Source organism: Dromiciops gliroides, chromosome 6, assembly GCF_019393635.1.
Source record: "Dromiciops gliroides isolate mDroGli1 chromosome 6, mDroGli1.pri, whole genome shotgun sequence".
Lineage (NCBI taxonomy): Eukaryota > Metazoa > Chordata > Mammalia > Microbiotheria > Microbiotheriidae > Dromiciops > Dromiciops gliroides.
The window spans coordinates 105,961,751-105,988,546 of record NC_057866.1 but is presented as its reverse complement, the minus strand read 5'-3'; the positions used below and the strand labels follow the sequence as shown (position 1 = coordinate 105,988,546).

General features: G+C 39.1%; 1 protein-coding gene across 1 annotated transcript; it reads right to left on the bottom strand.

The window, feature by feature from the left end:
• TPH1 (tryptophan hydroxylase 1) lies at positions 1-24,543 on the bottom strand. Its single transcript, XM_043972246.1, has 11 exons — positions 24,493-24,543; positions 12,787-12,924; positions 11,063-11,246; positions 8,327-8,427; positions 6,838-6,905; positions 6,464-6,660; positions 4,752-4,887; positions 3,963-4,089; positions 3,702-3,797; positions 1,180-1,313; positions 1-181 (listed from the first exon to the last, which is right to left on the bottom strand). The coding sequence occupies exons 2-11, from the start codon at positions 12,901-12,903 to the stop codon at positions 1-3; spliced, it is 1,341 nt and encodes a 446-aa protein (XP_043828181.1). The 5' UTR covers positions 12,904-12,924; positions 24,493-24,543.
• Positions 24,544-26,796: the final 2,253 nt, after the last annotated feature.

The window sequence follows — 26,796 nt, the reverse complement described above, 5'->3', positions numbered from 1 at the left end:
CTAGCTTGAGACACCCAAATGTCTGCCCATTTTGGTGAGGGCATCATTGACGATGTCAAGTTCATGTCGAAGTTCGTTGACCACACTAGCAATGCTCCTGGTGTCCTTCAGAATCTGAATACTTTGTGTGTATGGGTTGTACTTCACACCAAAAGGGCGTTTGATAGTTTTTGCAAATTCTCTAAAGAGATAACAACAAAGAGAACAAATCAGTTTCCAGCAAAGTCAATGAAAACTACCTAAAATACAAACATGAATAATCAGCATTCTCATACCACCACTGTTAATGGGCAGTGTCCTATTTGGTTTGCGTCCTTCTCTCAAAAAAGGTACACACATTCTAACTTACTATTGTTCACCATGCACACAAAGGACTCTGAATCAATATATTCTTATGCTCAAATATAGGTTCATTCCTATGCCTAAAATGCATTCCCTTCTCACCTCAACATCATAAAATCTGTAGGTTCCTTCAAGACCCAAATCAAATGCCACCTTCCATCGTAAGCCTATCCTGATGCCATCCAATTAGCAAAGGTCCTCCCTACCTTTCCAAAATTACTTGTATATATTCTCTATTTAGTGTTCTATGTGTATATAATTTTTCCTGTCAGAATGTAAGATCTGTAAAGGCAGGAACTATTTTGTTTTTGTATCCTCTGGTGCATGGTAGTTAGTAGTTCTTTAATAGGAAGGAAGGAAGGAAGGAAGGAAGGAAGGAAGGAAGGAAGGAAGGAAGGAAGGAAGGAAGGAAGGAAGGAAGGAAGGAAGGAAGGAAGGAAGGAAGGAAGGAAGGAAGGAAGGAAGGAAGGAAGGAAGGAAGGAAGGAAGGAAGGAAGGACAAGCATAAGTAGGAAAATCCAAATCAAATAAGCCACTCATTTGTCCTAGCTTTTCTAGAAAATTATCTGGTTGGTATCTTTACCCCTGCACTCTCTCTATGTGGTTGACTCTCCAAGGGTTTCAAAGGTATCAAGCGCTTTACTGTGAATAAATGGACAATGAGAATCCATCTAGGATCACAGGAAGTCATATCTTCATGAGAGTGAAATCCACTATGATGTTATGGCCAGAACAGATCCCCTGACATCCAATAACTTTTCCTAATGACTCTAAATTGCTGTCATCTGGCCTGCCTTTTGCAAAAGAGAATGAGGGAAGGAAACAGACAAACTCTACCTCATCTTCTCCTTTGCCTCTTCAAAGCTTTCAGACACAAAGTAGACTTCCTGGAAAGTTGTAATGAGGCATTCCTGCTTGCAGGTGATCTTTGGATCAAAGGGCTTCACGTTGGCTTGTCCAGACAGGGCATGCTAGGGGACAAGCCCAGAATCAGTAAGGCAAAGAATGCAACCCCGTAATGCTTTTCTTTTCTTTTTTTTTTTTTTTTGCAGGGCTATGGGGGTTAAGTGACTTGCCCAGGGTCACACGGCTAGTCAAGTGTCTGAGGCTGGATTTGAACTCAGGTATTCCTGAATCCAGGGCCGGTGCTTTATCCACTGTGCCACCTAGCTGCCCCTCCCAGTAATGCATTTCTAAGAAAATTACATATTACAAAAAGTACCTGCTGAATTAAGTTAAACTAGATGCCGGGAATGAAAGGTTTCCTGTTAGGAAACATTGAATCATAGCTCTAGAGCTAGAAGGGACTTCAGAGGCCATGTAGCCCAACCCTCTCATTCTACAGATAAGGAAACTGAGACCTGTGGAGGTGAACTGAGTCCTCATCTCCACCTCCTAGCTTCCCCAACTTCCTTCAAGTCTCACCTAAACTCCTGCCTTTTACAAGAAGTCTTTTTCAGGCCACCTTAATTTTGGCATCTTCCCTCTGAAAACATACCCCTTTTATCATATCCATACATAGATGCATATAGACACATGTTATACATAGTTATTATGCACATACAGTCTCCTCCAATAGACTGTGAGATCCTTGAGAGTGGGGACTATATTTTGCCTTTCTTTGTATCCCCAGAGCATAGCATAGTATCTGACACATATTAAGCACTTAATAAGTGCTTGAACACCTGCCCAAGGTCTACAGATGCAGTGGATATCAGATATGGTTTTTGTTTGGGTTCTTTTTGTCCAGATCTGTATTTTGTATCAATGTAGAGAATTGTCAATGTAGAAACCCCCTTCACTGAGGCAGAATGGCAACCCTGCTGCTGCTACTACTACAACAACTACTACCACCAATAATAATAATAATAATTCCTATTTGTATAATCTTTGTGGCAGCTAGGTGGTACAGTGGGTAGAGTACCGAGCCTGGAAAACCTGAGTTCAAATTTGGCCTCAGACACTTACTAGCTGTGTGACCCTGGGCAAGTCACTTAGCCCTGTTTGCCTCAGTTTCCTCATCTGTAAAATGAACTGGAGAAGGAAATGGCAAAACCACTCCAGTATCTTTGTCAAGAGAACCCCAAATGAGGTCACAAATAGTCAAACCCAACTGAAATGATGGAACAACAAAAAAAAACTATAATACTTTAAGGTTTTCATGGCACTTTATACATGTTGTCTCATTTGATCCTCACAACAAACTTATGGGATAAATATTATTATTATTCCCATTTTACAGGTGAAAAATAGAGGGTGGGAGATGGTAAGGAACTTGACTAGGATCATTTAACCAGCATGTATCAGAACTTGAACTGAGATCTTTCTGATTCTAAGACAGACCCTCTTTCTAGTTAAAGACCTCTCCTATAACAATAATATAAATGAATTATTTTCCAGGTCAATTGTGGACATATTAGTATAAGTTATTTCTATCAGGAAATTATATTTTACCCTCAAAGAGATCCACACTTAATATCTTAGCAGATAGCTTCAAAAGGACTTTGGTCAATGTTTTTAGGGTCAAAGATCAGCAAATGTTATCATAGATTTGAATCTGAGAGGGGTCTTTGTGGTCATTAAGTCCAACCCCTCTCCCTATTTCATGAGTGATGAAACTGAGGCCAAAAGAGGTTTAAATGGTTTGCCTAAAAGCATATAATTTGCAAGTATCTAAGGAAGGATCTGAACCCATGTCCTCTTGATTCCAAGCTTAGTGGTCTATCCATTATGCAACATTATATCTCTTCTTCCAATTAGATTCCTTTAGATGAGGGAATTCTTAACTTGGGATGCATGAACTTGGTTGTGTTTTTTTTTATTTTAATGACTATATTTCAATATAATTTGTTTCCTTTATGATTCTGTGCATTTTATATTATGCTTTTAAAAGCATAACTGTTTTAACATGCATTTAAACCCCTCCAAATGACATTAAAATAGTTAAGGACTAGGGGCAGCTAGGTGGCACAGTGGATAGAGCACTGGCCCTGGATTCAGGAGGACCTGAGTTCAAATCTGGCCTCATACACTTCACACATACTAGCTGTGTGACCCTGAGCAAGTCACTTAACCCCAATTGCCTTACCAAAAAAAATAGTTAAGAACCCCTGTCCTGGATACATGTAGATGGAAATTTAAGATGCCAACTAAGGAATAATGGTAGCAATTTTTAAAAAAATCTTGCTGGAGAAACAGTAACTCGGTCTACCTAAAATCTTTGCATAGCTTCTGTCCTAAGGACATCTTCAGTGTCCCTCCATGTGCTTTCTGTAGTGAGTGCCTATTTAATTCACCCAAATACTTCAAGTCCTGTTTATAAAAGAAATTTTAAAAATAAAAATACTTGTGGCTCTTACTTTAAGTTCACTGATGGAAGAGAGTAGCCCAGCGCCATAAACTCTAAGCTCTCCTCCTTGTTTGCATAAGCCAAATTCCACAGTGAAAAAGTAACACTAAAAAATATAAGTACAGAAAAGGTATTTGTTAAATTGGTCACCAAATCACCCCGTTTAACCAACATTACATCATGCTCTTAGGCTCCAAGTTCAATCATTTTAAATAGAGCAGTGGTAAGCATGCCAATAGGACCACAGGGCTAGAAATATTCAGATCCATACCGTAGCCAGCTTTTGAACTGCCTCATCTGATGCTCCAAGGGATGCCAAGCCAATTTCCTGGGAAAACTGAGCAAAGCTAGGTTCAGCCAGTAGAGGGACGTGGCCCAAGAGTTCATGACAAGTATCCCTGAAAAATAAATAAAATTAAGCATATCACACCATGTTACTTGCTGACAAAGCAGAATACAAGTGTGTGACTATTGACTTTAATTCAGCAAAAGACAATTTTAAGCATTATTTTAATTTCATCCCATAAGGTAAGATTGGATATTTAATAGCTTAGGAGTCAGGAGGCAGCTTCAATTCATTTAATTCTAAGGAATTATGTGATATTAACTCTGGCACTGGATCCCAAATGGCATAAAGGCATGTACAATTGGTGTATTTATTGGGATGTGGATCTATGATTTAATCAGTGTAGGGAACTCCCAATATGGCAACTCCCTCCACCAATAGAGATCAAAACCTATCACTGACTTAGCATCTAATTATAGGGAGTTGCTTGAGTCACAGAGAGGAACATGGGATTGCACATTTAGAGCTGAAAGGGATCTTAGAGGCCACTGAGCCCAATCCTCTAATTCTACAAATGAGGAAACTGAAGCACCAAGAGGTTAAATGACTTGCCCAGGGCATGTAGCTAGCAAGTATCTGTGATGCAGGAATTGACCCAGGTCTTCATGACTACATTCCCTGAATTCTATCCATTATGCTACAAAGATGTCTGTCTGATGAATATCTGAATTCTATTGAATGAGGATTTTGTCATCCTCAAGCAATAATACTTACGGTTCTGGAGTATAGAGAGGGTCTGAACTGTGTCTCACATACTGAGTGCAGTGAAAAACACGGAATGCTAAACCTGCCAAGAAATCTCTTGGCGACAAGTAGCCGGCAACTGGACGGATAGAAAAACCTGTGCGCTCTGAAATACAATGAAGAAATATTCAAGAAGAAGCCTTGAACCCTCAGGATTTTCATTCTGGGTAAGATAATAAGGATAATAATAACAATTTAATTTATATGTGATATCATAATAAATGTGTGTATACATACACACACACGTAGTGCTTACTATGTGATAGACACAAAGTGCTTTACAGTGATCTCACTTGATCTTCACAACAATCCTGGGAGGTGAATACTATTAATTCTCATTTTACAGATGAGAAAACAGAGGCAAACAGAGGTTCAGTGACTTGCCCACGGTCATATAGATAGTAACTGTCTAAAGTGGATTTGAAGGGCAGCTAGGTGGCGCAGTGGATAGAACACTGGGCCTGGAGTCAGGAGTACCTGAGTTCAAATCCGGCCTCAGAAACTTAACACTAGCTGTGTGACCCTGGGCAAGTCACTTAACCCCAATTGCCTCACTAAAAAAAAATAATAATAATAAAAATAAAGTGGATTCAAACTCAGGTCTCTCTGTCTCCATGCCCCATGCTCTATATCTCTGCACCATCTAGCTGCTTAGATCAAAATGTCCTATTGATGTCAATATTCTATCTCTGGCAATGACACCAAAGACATTTGGTAAGAGACTATGGCTTCCTTGTTCTCCCGCAATACTATCATCTGTGTGCGAATTTTGTTCTAAATCCTTCCTGAAGCAATGTAGGTTTTCAGCTGGTGGAGGGGATACCCACATAAATAATAGCACCAAAGGTTGTTGTTGTTATTATTATTATTATTATTATTATGTATTATTATGACTCATTATACTATGCTATTCTAGCTAGCATTTATTTAATGTTGTAGGATTTGCAAAGAACTTTACATGTATTTTCTCATTTGATCATCATAAAAACCCTACCAAGTAAGTGCTATTATTATCTCCATATTACAGATGAAGAAACTGAGGCTGAAAGAGGTTTTGACTTACCCAGAGTCATACAGCCAGTAAGTGTCTGAGGTAGTTTTTAACTGAATTCTTCCTGACTCTAAATTCATCATTCTTTGCACGAAACCCCCTAGCCACCTAATCCACTGCCCTAGTAGTTTACTCAATATTTCATTTTTAAATATTATTTAAATGTTATATTATTTGAAATATGTTAAAATTTTTAAATAGCAGGATAGCAACTTGTCTCAGAACTATTGCTATCTGAACTCCATTGAAAATAGGCAAACAATGTAATGATAATGCTAACTACCACTGATCTGGAAGTACCTCCCCTCGGGGTCACATAATTTTACTTCCCACCATGTATTTCTTTTGCAAAGATGCATAGCAGTTTGTATGCACTTTACTCTTCTTTGGGACGTTTTATACTTGTAACATTAAGAAAATATCATAGGTTGCTTACCACCTCAGGGAAGGGTAAGGGGAGGAAAGGAAAGAGGGATAGAACTTAGAACTAATTCACTTTCTGGGGCATAAAAAACCAAAACAAAACGAAACCAAGAACTAATTCACTTTCCTCCCCAAATGAAAAAAAAGGAAAATATCATTGTTAATATGCAGTGTGGTATTACTTTACACTCAACAACGAATATGTCACCTTTTAAGAAGCGGGAGACATCTTCCAGCTGAGGAATGTTGTCTTCCTGATACCCACAGTGTTTAGACAACAAAGGTAAGTTTTTGAGATATTCTCTGCAAGCATGGGTTGGGTAAAGTTTATTGAGCTCTCGAAACACAGTTCCCCAAGTCTTTATCTCTTCTTCAGTGAACTCAACCTTAGGAATGGGGTCACCACTAAATGAGATGAAACATGGACATTATTTTGAATTAGAAATTAAAGTATAATTAACATTAATTTTATTAGCTTCAATTTGATTAATAGGTAAACAAATACTATTTGTTCTCCATGTATGCCTTCACTACTGTTTCAAAGTTAAATAAGATACATTGCTTTTTTTATAATAGACTTACTGTTTATAATTCATAGCCAAGTCTGCAAAATATTTGCGTCTTTTACGGTACATGTTGTCTTTGAAACCCTGAGATTTGGAGAGAGAAAAAATATTTCAATATTGTAAAATACTTTTAGTTTCATGTCAATATTACATTTAAAAACTATACAATCTCCTCTGTATGTTAGGAATAAGCTTTTAAAAATCACATTTTAAAATATTTTCACTACTGTATTAGTTAACAAATATTAAAATCAAAATAACAACTAGCATTTTATAGTGTTTTATGGTTTGAGAGATACTTTACAAATATTATCTTATTTTATCATCACAATTTTGGGAAGCAGGTGCTATTATGATCCTCATCTTACAGAAGAAGAAACTGAGGTAGACAGAGGTTCAATGAGTTATCCAGGGTTACATACCTACTAAGTTTCTGAGGTTGAATTTGAATTCAGGACTTCCTGACTCTAAACCTAGCACTCTGTCCATTGTGACACTTAGCTAAAATCTTTTGTCAAGTTCAGAGGGAACAAATATCAAGCATGACCCTACGCAGTTATTATTTTTTTCCTGAAGAGCCAGTGGCAAGAGGTTTACATTTAGATTTACAGGACTTAAGTTCAAATCCCAGCTCTGATATTTAATACTTATTTGACCCTGGGTAAGTCACAGCCTCTCTGGGCCTTAGTTTCCTCATTTACGAAATGGATGTGGGGAGAGCAGACTAGATGAAACAGTTGAAAGAACTTTAGTTCTGGAGTCAGTGCCTCTGAAGTTCATTTGTTATTATTGTTCGGTCATTTTTCAGTCCTGTGTGACTTTTTGTGACCACATTTGGGGTTTTATTGGCAAAAAGATACTGGAGTGGTTTGCTATTTCCTTCTGCAGATCATTTTACAGATAAGGACACTGAGGCAAACATGGTTAAGTGACTTGCCCAGGGTCACACAGCTAGTAAATGTCTGAGGCTATCTATATTTGAACTCAAGAAGACAAGTCTTCCTGATGCCAGGTCCAGCGCTCTATGCACTATGGCGCCACCTAGCTGCCTGCCAGTAACTTGCCTATGTGATATCTGACAAGTCAACCTTCTTGGGCCTCATCTGCCAAACGAAGGAGTTGACCCAAATGACATCTGAGATCCATTTCCAGATTTCAAAATATGATACTAGGAATTTGGGGTCAAACTCATCTGAATATTTGCCTCTTCTCCTTACTAAACTGTGCCTATGCCTTCACCTTCATAATCCAACTTTAAAGAAAATATTTTAGGCCAGGGGAGGAAGGTTACCTAGGGGCAGGCTGACTATTTGCCATGTAATATCCCTACATCTCACCATATGGGTAGCTACTCAGCTTGCTAATATGAAAAACCAACCCTTTCCTCCCAAACCAGCATTAGAACAAAAATCCAGTATATTAGAAATAGCCTTTTGCTTCCTCAACAAAACTACTGAGAATTTTAAAATTTATTTTTGCAGAAAGCTTCCCCCTTAATTACTTACAGGATGGTCAGCATCTAATTCAGATCCATACATCAGAACTCTGTTGGCACATTTGTCCAAGTCAGAAATCTTCTTTGGAAACCAGGGAACAGTTTCCATATCTGCAAGTATAAAACCCAACAAGTTGTGAGTCAATAGTCTTCAATGAGGCACTAAAGCAAGAAAAAGACATTCCTGTTTTTAGATGGTGTCTTCAATTATCTAAGAGGCAGTATGGTATAGTGAGAATCAGTGCAGTGCAATAAAATCAAGACTAAACTTGAAATCAAGAGAGCTCTGGATTCAAATTCTGGCTCTGGTACTACTTAGTTATATGACCTTGAGCAAGTATCTCTCCAAGCCTCAGTTTTCTCATCTAGAAAAATAGAGATTATACTTGTAATGCCTCTTTCACAGGGTTGTTGTGAGCAAAGCATTTAAGAAGCAGCATGGTACAGTGGAAAGAGCACTGGCTCTAGAGAGAAAGGACCTGGGTTCAAATCCTATCTCTGGCAATTCCTACCTGGATTCCCTTGGCCAAGTTGCTTAGTTTCCCTGATCCTAAGTTTCCTTAGCTATAAAATGGGGCTGTCAGGTTAGATGTCCTCTGAGATCCCTTCAAGCTCTAGATCTATGACCCCACATGCCATATAAAGTTGAGAAACTATTGCTGCATGGCAGCCCTTTGTGCTACAACTGTTGGAGAATGGAGGAACAGAGAAAACTGGGCTAGGGTGCCAGTATGTGTGTGTGAGTGTATGTGTGTGTGTGTGTGTGTGTATATTTCTACCAAGACTAGCATCCAGTTAGTGCCAAGTTCAGTCACCCCGGAGGTCATTCGAGGAAAGTAAATATGAATTTCTCAGCATAGGAGGAGATGGAGACAACTTTGAGGTGCAGCTCCCAGGGAAACTGTCTTCAGAGGAGGACTCAGAAAGTAAAGAATAGATGAAATATAAGGAAAAAAGACTGAAGTTATCCAAGATCTCAGGAAGAAGGAACTCAGTTAAAGACTTTGAGCATAAGCAGATAAACCAACAGGGAAGACATTACTAATAGAAGGGAATATGACTTCCAGATCATCTAAATCAATCCAGAAATCTATAAATACCTATTTCAATACAAAGGAAAAGAATCAACACCTGGTAAGACAGAAGACCCTATGCTTTCCAAGAGAGCATGGAACCACAGCAGGAGTTATATCTGAATGGCTTAAGAGAGAAAAAAACTGTCAAAGTGGAATTGATGGCCTACACAGCAAAAATAATTGGCAGAATGAACTGATGATGGGTGAGATGAGCAGAACCAGAAGAACATTATACACAGTATCATCAACATTGTGTGTTGATCAACTGTAATGGACTGGATTCTTCTCACCAATACAATGGTACAAGAGAGTTCCAGGGGACTCATGATGGAAAAGGCTCTCCAAATCCAGAAAAAAAAAAGAACTATGGAATATGGATGCTGATTGAACCATAATATTTCTTTTGTTTTTGGTGCTGCTGTTTTTCTATTTTGAGGTTTTTCCTTATTGCTCTGATTCTTCTCTTATAGCATGACTGATGCAGAAATATGTTTAATGTTGTTATGTATGTGTATATGTGTGTATATATATACATATATATATTATCGGATTGCCTGCTCTCTGGGGGAGGGAGGGGAGGGAGGGAGAAAAATTTGAAATTGGAAATCTTATGTAAACAAATGCTGAAAGCTATCTCTACATGTAACTGGAAAATAATAAAATACTTTTATTTTTTTTTTAAAAATTAGCAGAGGGGCAACTAGGTGGAGCAGTAGATAAAGCACTGGCCCTGGATTCAGGAGGACCTGAGTTCAAATCCAGTCTCAGACACTTGACACTTACTAGCTGTGTGACCCTGGACAAGTCACTTAACCCCAATTGCCTCACCAAAAAAAATAATTATTATTATTGGCAGAATAGAAAAATTTGAATCCACAGTGGCAAACCTCACCAAAAAAAAGAGAGAAAGTATTGCTGGATAAAGTATACCAAGGCAATGTGTTTATTATTCAAATCATTTGGCAAGCTCTCATTTAACAAAAAAAAATGATTACTATAGTAATAAAAACAAAATATATGGCTCTTCTGCCTTATGTCAAAAGCATCTAGTGGTTTCTATCTTCTATAAACAAGACAAAAGCCTGAATTTGGCCATCTCTCCAAACATACAACAGAATGGAGAAGCATTTCTTCACTGTACAGGCAAGTTACTGGTATGTTTTTAATGTTTTAGTATTATGATGATAGATACTTAAGAAATATCAAAAGCCATGATAATTTGGGCATGAACAAATAGCAATTAGCTTTCTTTTACTAAAGACTTCCTCTACAAGAGTAATTTCTTTTTCATTTTCATAGAAATGAAATAAAAGAAAAACCTAAAGTCAAGAAACAATGTCCTTCTCATTTGCCTCCCCCAAACCATGTCATAGCCCCAACCCTAATCCCTTTAAAATAATTCAAAATTTATATCCTCCAGAAAGTCTTGCTTAATTCTCATAAGCAACAAATGCTTGATTGAAATTAAAGCTCATTTGTTCTTTTTTGGGGGGCGGGGCAGTGAGGGTTAAGTGACTTGCCTAGGGTCACACAGCTAATAAGTGTCAAGTGTCTGAGGCCAGATTTGAACTCAGGTCCTCCTGAATCTAGGACCTGTGTTCTATCCACTGTGCCACCTAGATGCCCCTGATTTGTTCTTTTAGGGAATATTTTCTCACTTTCAGACTTACCATCTTCCTGCATAGATAAAGTATCTGGTGAATTCACAGACAGGACATTTGTATGGGACTTCAATAGGTCAAAAAAGTCATTCAGTTGTTCTCTGTTGGTATCACAATCAACAAAAATCTCAAATTCGGAGTTTCTTCTCTTTGACCTTCTGGACTCAATGTGCACCAAATTCACATGCTTCTCCTGTTTTAAGTCAATGAGTACAGATCATTTGAAGTTCTCTCAATAATAAACAATCTTCTGACTAAATTTACAATAGTCAATTTTATTATCATTTAAAAATTCATTTTACCCTCATAAAATGACAAATACAAAGGCAAGAAATTTGTTTTCAGTGTCATCCTCAATGACAGAGTTGCTTGCTTTCTCCCCCTAAATTTTAAAAAGGGATTTATTTGTATCCAATTCCTCTGCATAGGTGTAGGCACATGATAAATGCTTTATCCATCAATCAACTTATAGATCAATCCATCTACCTATCTGTTGATCAATTTATCTGCTGTCTATCTTGCTCAGAGTGGCATGTAGAAATGAACTTAATAATTCCATTATGATATAATCAGTAATACTTAAGTTGTTCAGTAGGGCTACTACCTACCTAATCCTGGATACTATCTTTTTCTTTATATAACCTAATACTGAGTTAGCTATGTTGGTCACCATATAACACGATAGATTCATATTGAGCTTGCATCCCACTAAAACTCCTAAATCTTTTGTTCAAACAAATTCCTATATGCCCATGTCTCCCTTATCTTATACTACTAAAACTGATTTTTTAACCTAAGTGTAGGACTTTACAGTTATATCCATTCAATTTCATCATCTTAGCTTTGGCCCAATGTTCTAGCCTCCCAAGATCTTTTTGGATCTTGGCTCTATAATGTAATGTATTTGCTGTGCCTTCTAGTTTGGGGTCAAATAAAGTTTGATACAATAAGGCCATCAATGTATATCTTTATCTCTGTTATTGGGGTGGAGATGAGAGGGAAAGGGAGAGGGAGAAGGAGAGAGGAGGAGCAAGGAGAAGGAGGGAAGGAAGGAGGGAAAGAGAGCAAGAGAAAGAGCAAGAGAGAACAAGAGAACGAGAGAACGAGAGAGAAGAGAAGAGAAGAGAAGAGAAGAGAAGAGAAGAGAAGAGAAGAGAAGAGAAGAGAAGAGAAGAGAAGAGAAGAGAAGAGAAGAGAAGAGAAGAGAAGAGAAGAGAAGAGAAGAGAAGAGAAGAGAAGAGAAATAGTCAGGGTCCTAAACTGTGAGATAATCAATTCAATTTAGAGGACAGTTCCCTGAGGGCTGTATGGTTTTCAGGAAAGGCTTACGTGAAAGATTTAAGAATTAAAATAGGCTTTGAAAGGTAGATAGGATTTGGATGAGGGAAGGGCATTCAAGACAGTGGAAATGCCATGAGAAAAGGGATAGAAAAACGAATGAGCCTGGTCATGACGAGGGGACAGGATTGGGAGAAGCAAACGATATGTGTTGAGGATTAATGGTAAATTAGTGAAATTAAGCGGGGTCCATTTTGGCATAAAGAATAAAAGGCTCATGAGTGGGAAAGAAGATTTGGATTTGTTGGTTTGGGGGTGAGGAGAAAGGAATAATTTCTGGAGTTCTTCCAAGAGTTCTCTGTATTCCACCTCAGAAGAAGATGATTAACCCTAACAGCATGTTTCAAGCACAATTTTAAAGACTTCCATTTCACAAAGACATGAAGACTACTTACCTGGAAGAGTTTCAGAGCTTTTATAAGTCCTCCAACCTCATTCTTCAAGGAAAATATGATAGCAGCTCTACCTCTTTCTGAAGAATGCTCTTTGTTCTCCTTATTGTCTTCGATCATGATGCAATTTATCTTATTTATCTAAAAAATAAATGCAAGAATATTGATAAATGGCTAAGAAGGTACTTGGAGGAGCTTGGCAGATTCATTTAAGAATCATTCATTTGGGGTATCTATTCCTTGAGAAAGAAATTACACTCCTCCGACATGATTCATTTCCTATAATTTGGCATTTGCTGGATGACTTCTTTTTTTTTACTAACCTGCCACTAGATAATTGGTGGCCCAAATGAAAAAGTGGGAATGAAAATTGGTTGTAACATTGTCTCTTTTCTCTGATCATCAAGTGCATTGCACCCACTTTCTGAGGCTTTTTTCTTATGCTCCCTTCCTTTTCCTCTTGCCTGTAAAGTAGCATGGGGTAGTGGAAGAAGCATTGGATTTGGAATCAGAAAATCTGGGTTCAAATCTCAGCTTTGCCATCAGCTATCTGTGTGACTTTGGACAAGTCACGTTCTATCAGCCTCATATTCCTCAGCTGTAAAACAAGGTGATTAAGCTAGATGACCTCTAAAGTACCTTCCAAATTTAAACTTATGAAAACTGTCCATGGCTCCCCTTAATGTTGTTTAGCAGATCTCTCTAACCCTTCAATCATGCCTCCCTCCTAATCTTTCACCTAGGCAAAATTGGTTCTTCTGGATGCTCCCAAGAGTTGTGCTCTCAAGCTAAGATGGCTATGGCCAACAGCATGAATTCCTTTTACTAGTGATTTGCATAATTTGATAACTCTGATGATGATGACTGGTACATATAGCATTTTACATTTATAGGGCACTTTCCTCCAATCCACCCTGAGAGGTATTATCTCCATTTTGCAGATTAAGCATCTGAGGCTCAAAAAATGCATCAGACTTGCCTGCAGTCACATGGCTAGTAGGAAGCAAGCATCCAAGGACAGGACCAACCCCCTACCAGAAGAAAATGGCTCATTTGTTTTGTAGTATTGGCAATATTGGGTGTGGTCAAAGTCTTTACATTTTGTAATTCAGGCCATAGCTGCTAGAAACTCTTCTTTTTAAAAAAAAAATTGGGGGGGGGGAGGGGGGCAGCTAGGTGGCACAGTGGATAAAGCACTGGCCCTAGATTCAGGAGGATCTGAATTCAAATCTGGACATACACACTTGACACTTACTAGCTGTGTGACCATGGGCAAGTCACTTATCCCCCATTGCCCTGCCCCCCCCAATTTCATTTAAAATAAGCATTTTTATTTAAAGTTTTTTTTTTTAGTTCCAAATTCTATCCCTCACTGGAAACTCTTCTGAGTCAACTGGCCTCCCGGCTTTGTGCCTAGCTTTCATTGTAGAGATACATGCAAATCTGGCTGTGTAGACTCATGTTTACTATGTAACACGTGCTTTTGCCTTATCAGGAGGAAGACCTCTTGGGAGAAGAGACAGGCTCATCACGTGTACATTCTTTGGAATGGCACCTCTAAATCATTTAAGAAAAAAGTACAGGGTAATGGTGTAAATGATTAATAATGATTAAAAAATAACTGGGTAGCAGGGGAAAACATAACACTTGAAAGAAAAACAACTTGACATTTTTCCAACACCTTCCATATTAGCTTAGATCCTCAGTTAGACAATAACTTTCCTAGCTGACCGCTCAACAGCACTGGAAGGTTTGTGTTCCATTATTTGACCATGTAGGGTAGATGCCATTATTATCTGCATATTACAGATGAGGAAGCTGAGAACCAAAGAAGTTATTTGTCCAGGATCATGGCACTAGGAATCATCTGAGTTGGCATTTGAAATCAGCTTTTACTGACTCCAAGACCAGTGGTGTCTATTATACCAGGCTGCCTCTCCACATTCCAGGGTAGATAGTATTAACCCTATCTTACAGATTAAGACATTGAAGATCAGGCTGAGTGATTTTCTCCAATTAATGAAGTAAGTTAACATCAAAGTCACCAGATTTCCTGACTCCTCTGGACAGCATTCTTCATGAAGTTTCTTGTTATTCCTTTACACATAGGATGATTTAGCAGTGAGAAATAGTACATCATAGTAGAAAGAATGCCAGTGGGTTTTCCCCCTAAATTCTGTTTGGGATGCTAAAGCTATGGCCCCTGACCTTGGGGAACTTACCATTTTACTCAGAACATGCAAATTAATTGCATGAAAGCTTGAGAATCCTATATGATAACATATAACCGAGTGTTGAATTGTGTGGTTTTTCTCCCTGTTCTGCCACCTAAACTAACTGTTAATAAGGATCTTCTCTTTTCTGGACCTCATTTTCTTTATCTTTAAAACAGCAATAGAAAGACCTTCTCTGTGTATCTGACAGTATTGTGGGAAGGATCGAATGACATCATGGGTGTAAAATACTTAATAAGATATAAAGTTCCAAAAGAATTCACAGAATCCTGCTCGATGCCTCATCATGACTTGGTGGTGATCCTGGGTTCTTGAAGGTGATGGTGGCAGAGGGTAAACTCTGGCAAGGTCTGCCATGCTGGGAAAGCTTCATATAAGGTTTCAGGAACAAACAGAATCTGTTTTCTGAAGACCAGCCTAGCTAAGCTTGTGGAGGTCCAATACCAGGAGTCTGGTCACCTGCTGATGAAGTTTTTTGGTCATGAAAACTCACAAAATAAAAACAAATAAAAGGTGGTTCCAAGTCCTATGAAGTTTCCTTTCCTTTCTGCAATGATAGTGGTGGGATAAAGGGAAGAGGATGCTAAGCATCACATAGAAAAGTAAAATGAGATTATTTAAAGGAGCTAGGCAAGACCAGAATGTCTTAATCTCTTTTGTGTATCATGGACTCTTTTGGCAATCTGGTAAAAGCTATGGACTCCTCAGAATCATGTTTTTAAATGAAAGGAAATGCTAAAAACATTAAGAGATTGGTGAAAACACCAATGTCATTTTCCCCTAAGTTCACAGACCCCTTGAAGTCTATCCACAGGCTGCTTGGAGGAATCTCTGCCTCTCCCATGCAGGTATTGTCCCTCTTCTTTCTAAAACCAGGTGGAGTGCTGTTTTACCCAGCATCCTTGCAGCCACTGCACACATTTCCCTATCCTAACCACCATCATTTCATCATGTCATCCCCATACTCATGATTCTACCAGGATTTCCTGACTATTCCTTCAAATCCAAATTTATATATCCAATAAAATATGACACAATAACACAAGAAACATTTATTAAGCCTTTTTTGTATTCCAGGTGCCATGCCAGGTGCCAATGGATATATAATATTTAGATAACCAATCAATCAGCATTCATTAAGAGTCTACCATGTACCAGATGCTGGGGATATGAATACAAAAATGAAATAGTCTCTGTTCTGAAGGAACCTACATTCTGTTGGAGAAGACAACATGTACCCATAGAAGTATATATATATATATATATATATATATATATATATATACAAAATAAATCCAAGGTAATTACATGGAGAGAAGCTCCAGCAGAGGGCAGGGCAGGGCTAGAGAAGGCTGGCAGAAGATCAAGAAAGTTGTCAGAGGAGGTGCCTGAGCTTTATAATAAGATTATGTGCTGCTACCCAGTAAGAGGATAAAGCACTAACATGGATAATTGTAATCCACATGTCATTCAGATTGACCTTTCTTATCTTAACTTATCTCTCACTATTCCACAACCATGAAATCATTCTGTTCTAGTCAAGCCAATACCTTGACCATATGATACTTTCTTTTCCTCTTTAGCCTTTACTTCTCCCCTTTATCTCTGGTCATCTAAATACTTCAAGGCGCATATCATTTCCTACCCTTCCCATCAACCCATGCTGATCTCCCCTTTCTTTGAAGTCCTATATAGCACTTACCCCCCTTTTTTTACAGGACCCAAGGATTCATTGGTTTAAGAAACTCCAGGTAAGGAATTGTATGTACTAATGCAGAATAGCACCTTCTGTGTGACTTAGAGTCTCTGGCTTCCTTCAAGAATCCAATCAAATGCCACCTTCTGCAGGAATCTTTTCCTGGCCCCACAGCTGCTTATGCCTTCTGCGTTAAGGTTGCCTTCCTACACTTTGTATCTATCTTATACATGCTTATTTGTAATATATGTTGACTTCCACATTAGAATGTAAGGATCTTGAAGGCATGGACTGTTTTCATTGTTTCATGCTCAGTATTTATCATAATATCTAGCACAGGTTCTAGAAAGTGCTGAAAATCTGTTTATTGGTTGACTAATTATATTCTTGGAAAGTTTCCTGAGGCACTTAAGAGATTAAGTGATTTTTCCAGAGTCACATTGCCAGGACACATGGCAGAGGTAACCTCAAACACAAATCTTTGCTACTCCAAAGACAGTTCTCTATCCACTTGCTATACTGGCTCTCATATAACACTGTAAGGGGCTAAAATTCTAGCTCTATTGTCTAGCAGGTGGCGTCACTCCAATCGTTACAACACACAATGAGCACTTAATTATATAGTCTGATGTATTGGGCCTAAGTTTTCAAACACATGATTCTTGTCTCCCTAATAAAATAGTTAACTTCTCAATAGTTAATATAATGGGTTCTTTGTAATACCACAATGGACCTAAAAGAATAAAGCATATTTATGGCTTAAAGTTTACAAAGTTATTTATTATTATGACTAAGCTAGGTAAAGTAGTACAAACATGATCATCTTCATTTTACAGATGAGTAAACTGAGGCTCAGAGAGCATAACAAATGTGATAGGTTATTTTATATTTTAGGTATTTGTTGGTGGCCACTTAAATGAGTCTCTATGTTCTCTCTCTCTCTCTCTCTCTCTCTCTCTCTCTCTCTCTCTCTCTCTCTCTCTCTCTCAAACTCTTTCTGAAACAGGATTGAAACTCATCTTCCTGACTTCAAGTTCAGTGCTCAGAGTACACTTGGAGTCATGTGGTTAAAGCCCCAGTCCTGATACTTATTATCTACATGATCTTTTCCAAGACACTTACCCTCTCTGAGCCCTCCCTGGCAAAGCTGCAGCCAGAGACAAATCTTCTCAAAACTCTCTCCACAGTAAATAGAACAGATGTCTACCTGGGGATCTTCCTAGTAATCCTTCCTCTACTCTTCCCACATATACACAACCCCACCCCACTCCAATGTCCTTTTCATTCAGTGTAGTGCAAGTACTCTCCCAAAATAAAAACACGTGACTATCTTGGAAAAGATTCAAGAAACTCTCTGGTTGAGCAATTATCTGAAGCTCATTTACAAGTTCATAATCCAAGTTTTGTTAGGAGGTCCAAGGGTCAAAGATTCCACCTGTCACCATCACCTGAACATTCTCTTCTTTAGAACTGTTACTTATTACTTCTACATACCTGCATTTTATAGTAACTTTCCTCAGTGAGCACATGTAAATCAACAGTAGCCAGCAGATTGGGCAGTAGCATAATCTGCTAGCACCTGTGTGTCCCTTCCCTACTATTAGAGTAATCCAAGGGGCACAAATAATTTCTGAGGATCAACTCATAAAATAAAAGATTAGGTTGTGCTTTCCCAGTGTAAAGGCAATAATTTTAAAATTCAAAACAATTTCTATTAGGGTCACAGAATTATTAGGGATTTCAAACAGAAATCATATATTTTTGGCTCAAAATGGCAGCTTGGTGACCTTAATTTTAAGTATTATGAGTTCTTCTGAATATGAAGGACCTCTCCTTAGATGTAACAAGCTACCACATTTTAACTGCATGTTATGACAAGGTAATGTTTTGATTTTAAATTTCTCTACTTTCTACTCTGATGCCTCATAATGGCATAAAGGTGACCCTGGATTCTCAAAAGCTATGCTAGTGAATCTCTTTCAGGTTCAATCTGTGAAAGCTTCAAGTATGTCCCAGTAACAGACTGACTCTACTTTCTAAGGACCAGCTCAGTTAAATAGAGAGACTCAGCACCTGTAGACTCTGTGATTTTTTTTGCCATGACAACTCATGAAGCTATATATATATATCCTTCAATCTTGTGTAGCCTTCATTCACTTCTGCAATGGCCCAGGGCAGAGGATTATAAAATGTCAGAGGGTGCTACAAATCACACAGCTTTCAGTCCATCTATAGGATTTAATTTTACACTTGACACTTACTAGCTGTGTGACCCTGGACAAGTCACTTACCTCATTGCCCCACCCCCCCCAATTGAAGCTTATGCATCAATATTGGTTGCTAAGGATAATGAGACAAATAAAGTTGATGCAAAACTTGATAAGAATGTCTGTATCAAATCAATATACATTCTGATACTCAGTACCTTTGATGCAAAATTGGGAAAGGATGAGGAATGAAAGAAATCTTTATGTGAACCATTTATACAGAAATCTAAAGACTCCTCAGTGGAGATATTAGTAGAGAATAAATCAGCTTTTGCAAATGATATTCAAGAATGGATCATGTTACCATTTTTTACAATTGAATGAAAGATATAGAGAATATAAAGCCAAATGTATTTATTATTTGTTGATTATGAGGAAAATATTAGATTCAGTACAGAAAAATTCTAACTTTATAGCTATTTTCCAATAAAGTATCTCCCATCCACATATTAAAATCATTCAAAATTCCTTGAAAGGTATAACAATAGAAATAACCCAATTTCTAACCCTCTGATTATAAACACAAAGCAAGTATAAAATGGGCAAATACACAAAGGAGATGCCAAATGTGTTCATCATTATGCTGGAGAAGATCCAGCACAGAGACCTACCAAAGGTCCTATTTGCTAATAGCATCTAGCCTGGAATTGTGTAGCCTACTGGAAGATTTCTTTTTTATTTTTTTTTGTGAGGCAATGAAGGTTAAATGACTTGCCCAGGGTCACACAGCTAGTAAGTGTCAAGTATCTGAGGCCAGATTTTAATCAGGTCCTCCTGAATCCAGGGCCAGTGTGGAGGACATCTTAAACCACTCAAAAGAGTTTGTCCTGACCACTCACATAGAAAAGACTAAATTGATGAAAAATGTCTGTTGGTTTATAAATTGTATTTAGATGGATAACCTATAGAGCTTGTCCACATAACATAGACAGTATGGATGTGTAATGAGTTTGCCCTAGAATTAAACCTTAAGAGCAGAGTGAGCTAGATGCCATCAGGAAATAGAAAAGTTCCTTTAATGACTCCAGGCTTCCCATGAAAACAAAGGCCCATCTCTTTAATACCAATATTCTACTGGTATTCCTGTATGACAGTGAGATATGGAATACAACAATTTCTGAAGAATTAAAAATTAAGATCACACAGAGGGCAACAGAGAGATGTGCAGTAGCTATGAATGGGGTACAACATATAACCAATAGGGAACTTCAGAGCAGCTAGGTGGTACAGTGGATAAAGCACTGGCCCTGGATTCAGGAAGACCTGAGTTCAAATCTGGCCTCAAACACTTGACATTTGCTAGCTGTGTGACCCTGAGCAAGTCACTTAATCCTCATTGCCCTGGGAAAAAATAAGGAACTTCAAAGAATAGGAATAAAATTTATCATGCAGATTGTTGTTGTTTGTCCTTCATTCTCAAAGAGGACTATGACATCAGCATGATGTCATAACTTGCAGTGAATTGGATTTAAGTGAGGGAGGACTATGCAAAGTCACCAGCTTCACTCTCTCCTCCAGAGCCATCTGGGCCCAGTGGCAAGATATAAATTAGGATGACTGGAGATGGTCCTCTATCATCCAGATAATGTATGATAGGAAGAAAACAAGATGAGCTGGTCACATGGCAAGGGCAGAAGATGACAGATGGACAGATAAGAGTCTTGGTATCTTGTCAACATAAGGAAAAAATGAGGAAGGTCTCTAGAATTTCTGATGAATCCTTTTGTGGTGAACATATGGGAGGACACTGATAAGAGTTGCATAGGCATGTATAGTTTATATTTTGCATAATTGATTAGAATTCCTAAATTTATGAGGTCACAAGTCTATTTGGGTAATTTTATCTAAACTTTAGTCTACAATTCCAAAAGAAGGCAATTCCGTAATCTGCCCTCACAAGAATTTAAGTGTTTTGATCTGATTTATTGATGTACTGGTTGATTTGTTGAATTGGTTTTTTTTCCTTTTACCTTTTTAAAACTTTATTATAAAGGAGAGGGAAGGGATATATTCAGAAATGAAAGTGATGTAAAAAAACAAAAGAAAGCAATGAAAATGAGATTTTTTAAACTCTAGTATCTTTTCCCCATTTAAGGAAATTATGCTAATTCATAAGATGTGTGTCATATAATAATGCTGCAACAACAGAAGTCTGACCATTGACTCTCTACTATTGACCCAAACCATGAGGTATAAGTCCTAACAGACTTTGAAACTCAATCTAAGACACTGCAAGTCCCTCCTCACTGCCATTACTAATTTCTCTTTGTATTCCCAGCACCTAGCACAATGCCTTGCACATAGTGGGTACTTAATCAAATATTTGTGGAATTGGATAAAAACACATTTAAGTAGTACTTTAAGTTTCAATGCAGCAGAAAGACCACTGGTCTGGGAGTCAAAAATCCTTTCCCAATCCCTCACTAGCTGTGTGAAATCATTTTACCTCTCTGAGCCTTGATTTACTGATCTGCAGAAATGAATGGATTGGACCAAAAGGTCTAAGGTCTCTTCCAGCCCTGACATGCATTTATTTTACTGTATTTTACTTAGCAGCAGGAAGTTCCTGGTAGGGTAGATGACAAAGGACATAGGCTCTGTGTGAAGGTTATACCCTTTGGTGACTTTGTGAACAGGAACAAGAATTGAGAGGTCTTTTAAAACACTTGTCTTTAACACAACAGACCCTTCCCAATACATGTCCAAACAAATCCTCTTATAAAATTCCCTCATCAAGAGTTAGCTTATCAATGAACAGAAAGGAGAGGTGAATTTTTGTAGCCATAAACACTCAGAGACCTTTTTAGCCTGCCCAACTTTTATTCAGGCTCCATAGACCTTTCTCACACAGTCCACAAAGGATCCTCTCCCACAGTATGCCCTCTATCACCTATAAGTGGGAGACACACATTGATTTTTAAAAATATCATTTGTATGGTAAAATACCAAAAATTCACCTCTCAAGAGTTTTATCTTACATGATGCAAGTATATTTAATATGATTCAATTCAGAAAGCATGTATTTAGTACCTACTCTGTGTGAGGTAGATGCTAGGTAGTCATCTTTATGAAATCAGTCCTATTTTTCCGACTCAAAGTTTTATTCTTTCTGTATATATGGGTATTTATAAGACTTTTTACATTCTATTTGGTAACAGTTGTGTTTATAGTTTCTTCTTTCTAATCAGGAAAAATAGTATCCTTCTCTCTTTACATATTGATTTTTAAGTTTAAGTGTTTTATTTATTATGGTACCAAAATAAGTGCAAGTAGGTGGTGTGGTGGATGGAACATTGGGTCTGGAATCAGAAAAACCTGAGTTCAGATCTAGCCTCAGAAACTTGTTGTGTGACTGTGGGCTAGTCAATTAATGTCTGTTTGCTTGTTTCCTCAACTGTAAATTAGATATAATAATAGCACCTACCTCCCAGGGTTGTTATGTTGTAAAATACGTTTGCATACTGTGGGAGAGGATCCTTTGTGGACTGTGTGAGAAAGGTCAATCGAGCCTGAAGAAATGGAGACTCAGTGTTTAAACTGACTTTCCTAGAGTAATGCAGGTAACAAGACTCCTCCACTGATTCCAAATTCAATGCTTCTCCCAGTATACCTTGCTGCCTCTCGGTGAGGTTGGGAGAAGTCAAGAAAAAATAGACCCTACTTCTCTTTGGACTAAAACAAATAAAGGCAACATAAAGGAGTAAATATTTCTCTATTTTTGTAGTTGTGTATGAATGTGTGTTTTGCAAGGAAGTAAAACGGGTTGGATAACTTGAAGATTTGCTTTAGCTGATTGCTGTGTGACTGTTCCTTGGCAAATGGGCTCAAGGATCAGAGTGACAGGAGCATGCAGGCTTTGAAAGTTGAAAATTTCATTCTGTTCTCACTTATGCCATTTATTATCTGTGATCTTGGCCAAATTGCAGATTTCCTACATGTGACTCAGGGGGTTGGACCAAATGGACTGCAGGATTTCTCTCAATTCTGACATTCTATGGATTTGTGGTTGCTCATATAATGAATTTAATGTTGGACTATGGTCCACCGAAGGCTTCATATGATCATATAATTCTATTGTATTCCTGTTTTATAATAAAAATATCAGGGAAATGATTGATAGATTATGTGAGTAAATATAGTAGAAAGAATTCAGCAGTCTGCTTCCCAATGCTTCTTTCCATGCCATGTTCATATAACACCAAATGAACTCTAGTCGGACATTTGTCATAATAATAATAATAGTAATAGTAATAATGATACCAATTCACATGTATATAGTGACAGGCACTGTGCTAAGTGCTTTACAAGTATTATCTCTTTTGATCCTTACAACATAACAACCTTGGGAGGTAGGTGCTATTATTATATCTAATTTACAGTTGAGGAAACAGGCAAACAGACATTAATTGACTAGCCCACGGTCACAACAAGTTTCTGAGGCTAGATCTGAACTCAGGTTTTTCTGATTACTTCCTTGCAAAACACACGTTCATACACAACTACAAAAATAGAGAAATATTTACTCCTTTATGTTGCATTTATTTGTTTTAGTCCAAAGAGAAGTAGGGTCTATTTTTTCTTGACTTCTCCCAACCTCATGGAGAGGCAGCAAGGTATACTGGGAGAAGCATTGAATTTGGAATCAGTGGAGGAGTCTTGTTACCTGCATTACTCTAGGAAAGTCAGTTTAAACTCTCTGAATCTCCGTTTCTTCATCTGTAAAAGAAGACTGAATCAGGAGGCAGCTAGGTGGGTAATGGATAGAGCACCAGCCCTGGATTCAGGAGGACCTGAGTTCAAATCTGGCCTCAGACACTTGACACTTACTAGCTGTGTGACCCTAGGCAAGTCACTTAACCCCAATTGCCTCACCAAAAGAAAAAAAAAGACTGAATGAACTCTAAGGTCCCCTCCAGTTTTAAATCTAAGATCCTGTGACCATTGGATGGTAAATTTAAGCTCCTACTGAGTTAGGGAGGAGGAAATGCAAGTTTCTATCCAATGAAGTCTGAGGCCAGTTACTGGATATCCTTAATTCAATTAGAAGAGAATATCAGTGGAAGCTTAATTGCAAACCCCTGAAAATGTAGTAATGCTAATCTTCCTTGAAATAGTCACTAGCTCTGAGCTGGGGAGCAGCCGTTTCCTCCCCATTTAGGCGCTATAACCCAGCTCACATCTCCGTTGTTGGGGGTCTAGAGGGAGCCGGGTGTTTGAGAGTGGCTGCCTGGACTATCTATTATCCTAAGAGTCTCTGTAACTCATATGGGGAAGGAGAAATGAAGAGAAGAAGAGGAGGTAAAACGAATATCTTGGCGGGGAAGTTCCTGTGATAACCTCACCCGGGTCTCTGAAACCCAGAGGACTGGCTGACTGTTCGCCTCAGCAATGGCAAGAGGTCAAAGCCTCCACCCTAGAGAATGTGTGGGAAAGCCCAGACTACAGTCTTCCACACTCAAAGAGTGACCCTGGTCCGCAGACTCCCCTCTACAACCCCACCCTTCCTGGGTACCTCACTAAGCGGCTGCAGTCCCGTTTGCGGAGAGTCCAAGGATGTTCTACGGCGCGGTAACATTGTCTTGTTCTACCTCTTCTAGCCCATTTGCGCCTCTTTTTATGTAGGAGATAGCTGAAAGGGTGGGTCGTTGGGCATGGGAGGGATTCAAAATAGGGCCAATGAAAAGGACAGTTGGGGAGGGGGCGGGAACGATGGGAGTAAGGGCGGGGAAGGACGAGAGAAGATTGGCTCCCGCAGCCACTGTCCAGAGGCTTCCCAAGTCCCTCGCAGAACTTCGAGGAGCTGTCCGCGAGAGAAAGGTACTGACAGTCAGAGGGCCAGGTCCTTCCAAAAAATTTCCTCCAGGAAAACTCTGTTTCTCCTTTACCAAGTGCCTGTTCTCCAGTTTGGTCAGAACCATCTCAAGTCTCACTTACCTTTCTTGTTTATTTCAAATTTCTCAGACATCAAAATCCTTGTGTTTTAAGCACACGACTTTAAAGTCGGTACATTCATTCCTTAAGCTTCTTTGAACCTCAGTTCCTACTCTGGAAAATTACCTCTAAAGTCTCTTGCAACTCTCAGTCTATGATCCTGTGATTCTGTGACATCATTAACCTAAAATTTGTTGTTCAACAGACAAGGACATTTTTGAAAGTAAAGTATGAAATTGCATACTTTTAAAAGGGGGGGGGCATGAAAGGTAATCCACGATTTCATGTAGAAGTTGTGTGGGTGTGTGTGGGGTGTTCTGGTGTTCATATATGGAAATACCCTTTTGGGGGTTTTAAATTCAGAATAATCAATGCAATCTTAATTTCGATTCAAACCAATAAGCCTACATTACAGGGCTGCTAGGTAATGATAAGTGCACGGCTCCAGTGTACAAAGATCCTTCCTCGCTACTACCCTGTGACATGGTGGGGTGAGGGTGGGGTGGGGGTGGGAGAGGAGAGTGAGGCGCTAGTAGCATCCCAATTTCCAGATGAGGATTCCAAGTCAAAAATGATCTCTCACCAGACCATACTGCTCACACCTGGAATCCATCGCACACCGCACATTTAACATATTTACTCTTTAATCTCGGGTAGCAGCCACTTTCTAAAAGATCAGTAACCTTTTAAAGATTCACAGTTGTCTTTCGGAGCTTATTCTTTTGTTATGGCTATAGACCAGATGTGTGTGTGTGTGTGTGTGTGTGTGTGTGTCTGTCTGTCTGTCTGTCTGTCTGTCTGTCTGTCTGTCTGTCTGTCTGTTGCTGCTACTCTCGGGACTGGGGGGTGGGGAGCAGCAATTCAATTTACCATTTGTACTAGACAAACATTTATTAAGTATCTATGGTGTTCGAAGCGCTTGAAATATCCAAAGGAAGCAATCTCCGGCCCAAAGAGCTTGAATTCTACGAGGAGATTAAACCCGAACACGGATCCTTTCTCCTCGGCCCCTTCCGCTCCCCTTTGGGAAGAAGCAATCCGTGTGGTGGTCGCTATCCCCCTCACTACCCAACTCCCGTCCTCGGCCTATTTCTTTTTGCAGAGGGTGAAGAGAAAACAACCCCAGGCAAGGAGGAAATAAATGCAGCCGCACTGTGGAAGCGGTCGCTAGTCAGCTCCACATTGCGAAGGCTTTCGTTCAGTGGAGAGCAAGCCAAGCCTCCCTGAGGACTAGGTCGAAGAGCAGGGGGCGGGAGCTGCTTCCCAATAACCCGGGGCAGTGCATCCTTGCCGCAGTGAGCAGAAAATGAAACCCAGAATGGGTTTTAAGGGGAGAGCAAGGATCATCCATTTAATCCCTATAGAGTCTGTGCTGGAGAAAAGGAAAAGAAAGGCTGGGGTTCCTTCACTTGCATGGGGGGGGGGGCGGGGAGATGGCAAACGCTATGCCTCGGCAGAGCAAAGGGAGCTGCGGTTTAGAAGGGTAGTGAGGCTGAAGTAAAAAGAGGCTGAAAGGAAAGAGGGACTATGGAACAAAACCAGGGACAGCTACCTCTGGACTTCTGCAAACATGGCTCTTAAAGCTAAGGCTGCTGTGGACCCTTGAGCTCTGGACTCAGGGCTTAGTGGATAGAGAATCCTCCTTGGAATAAAAAGGCCCTGGGTTCAAGCTCTTCCTCTGGCATGTATGTATGACTCAGGAAACCTGGGTTTTGTCCCACCTCCGCCACTAACTGTATGACCTTGGTCAACTTATTAACTTTTTGCTCTCTCCCCTCATTTTAGCTCTCATTTTATCCTCAAAAGAACATTGGGCAGTCCGTGCTATTATTATCTCCATTTCACAGATGAGAAAATTGAGGCAGTCAAGGGTTAAATAACAGCC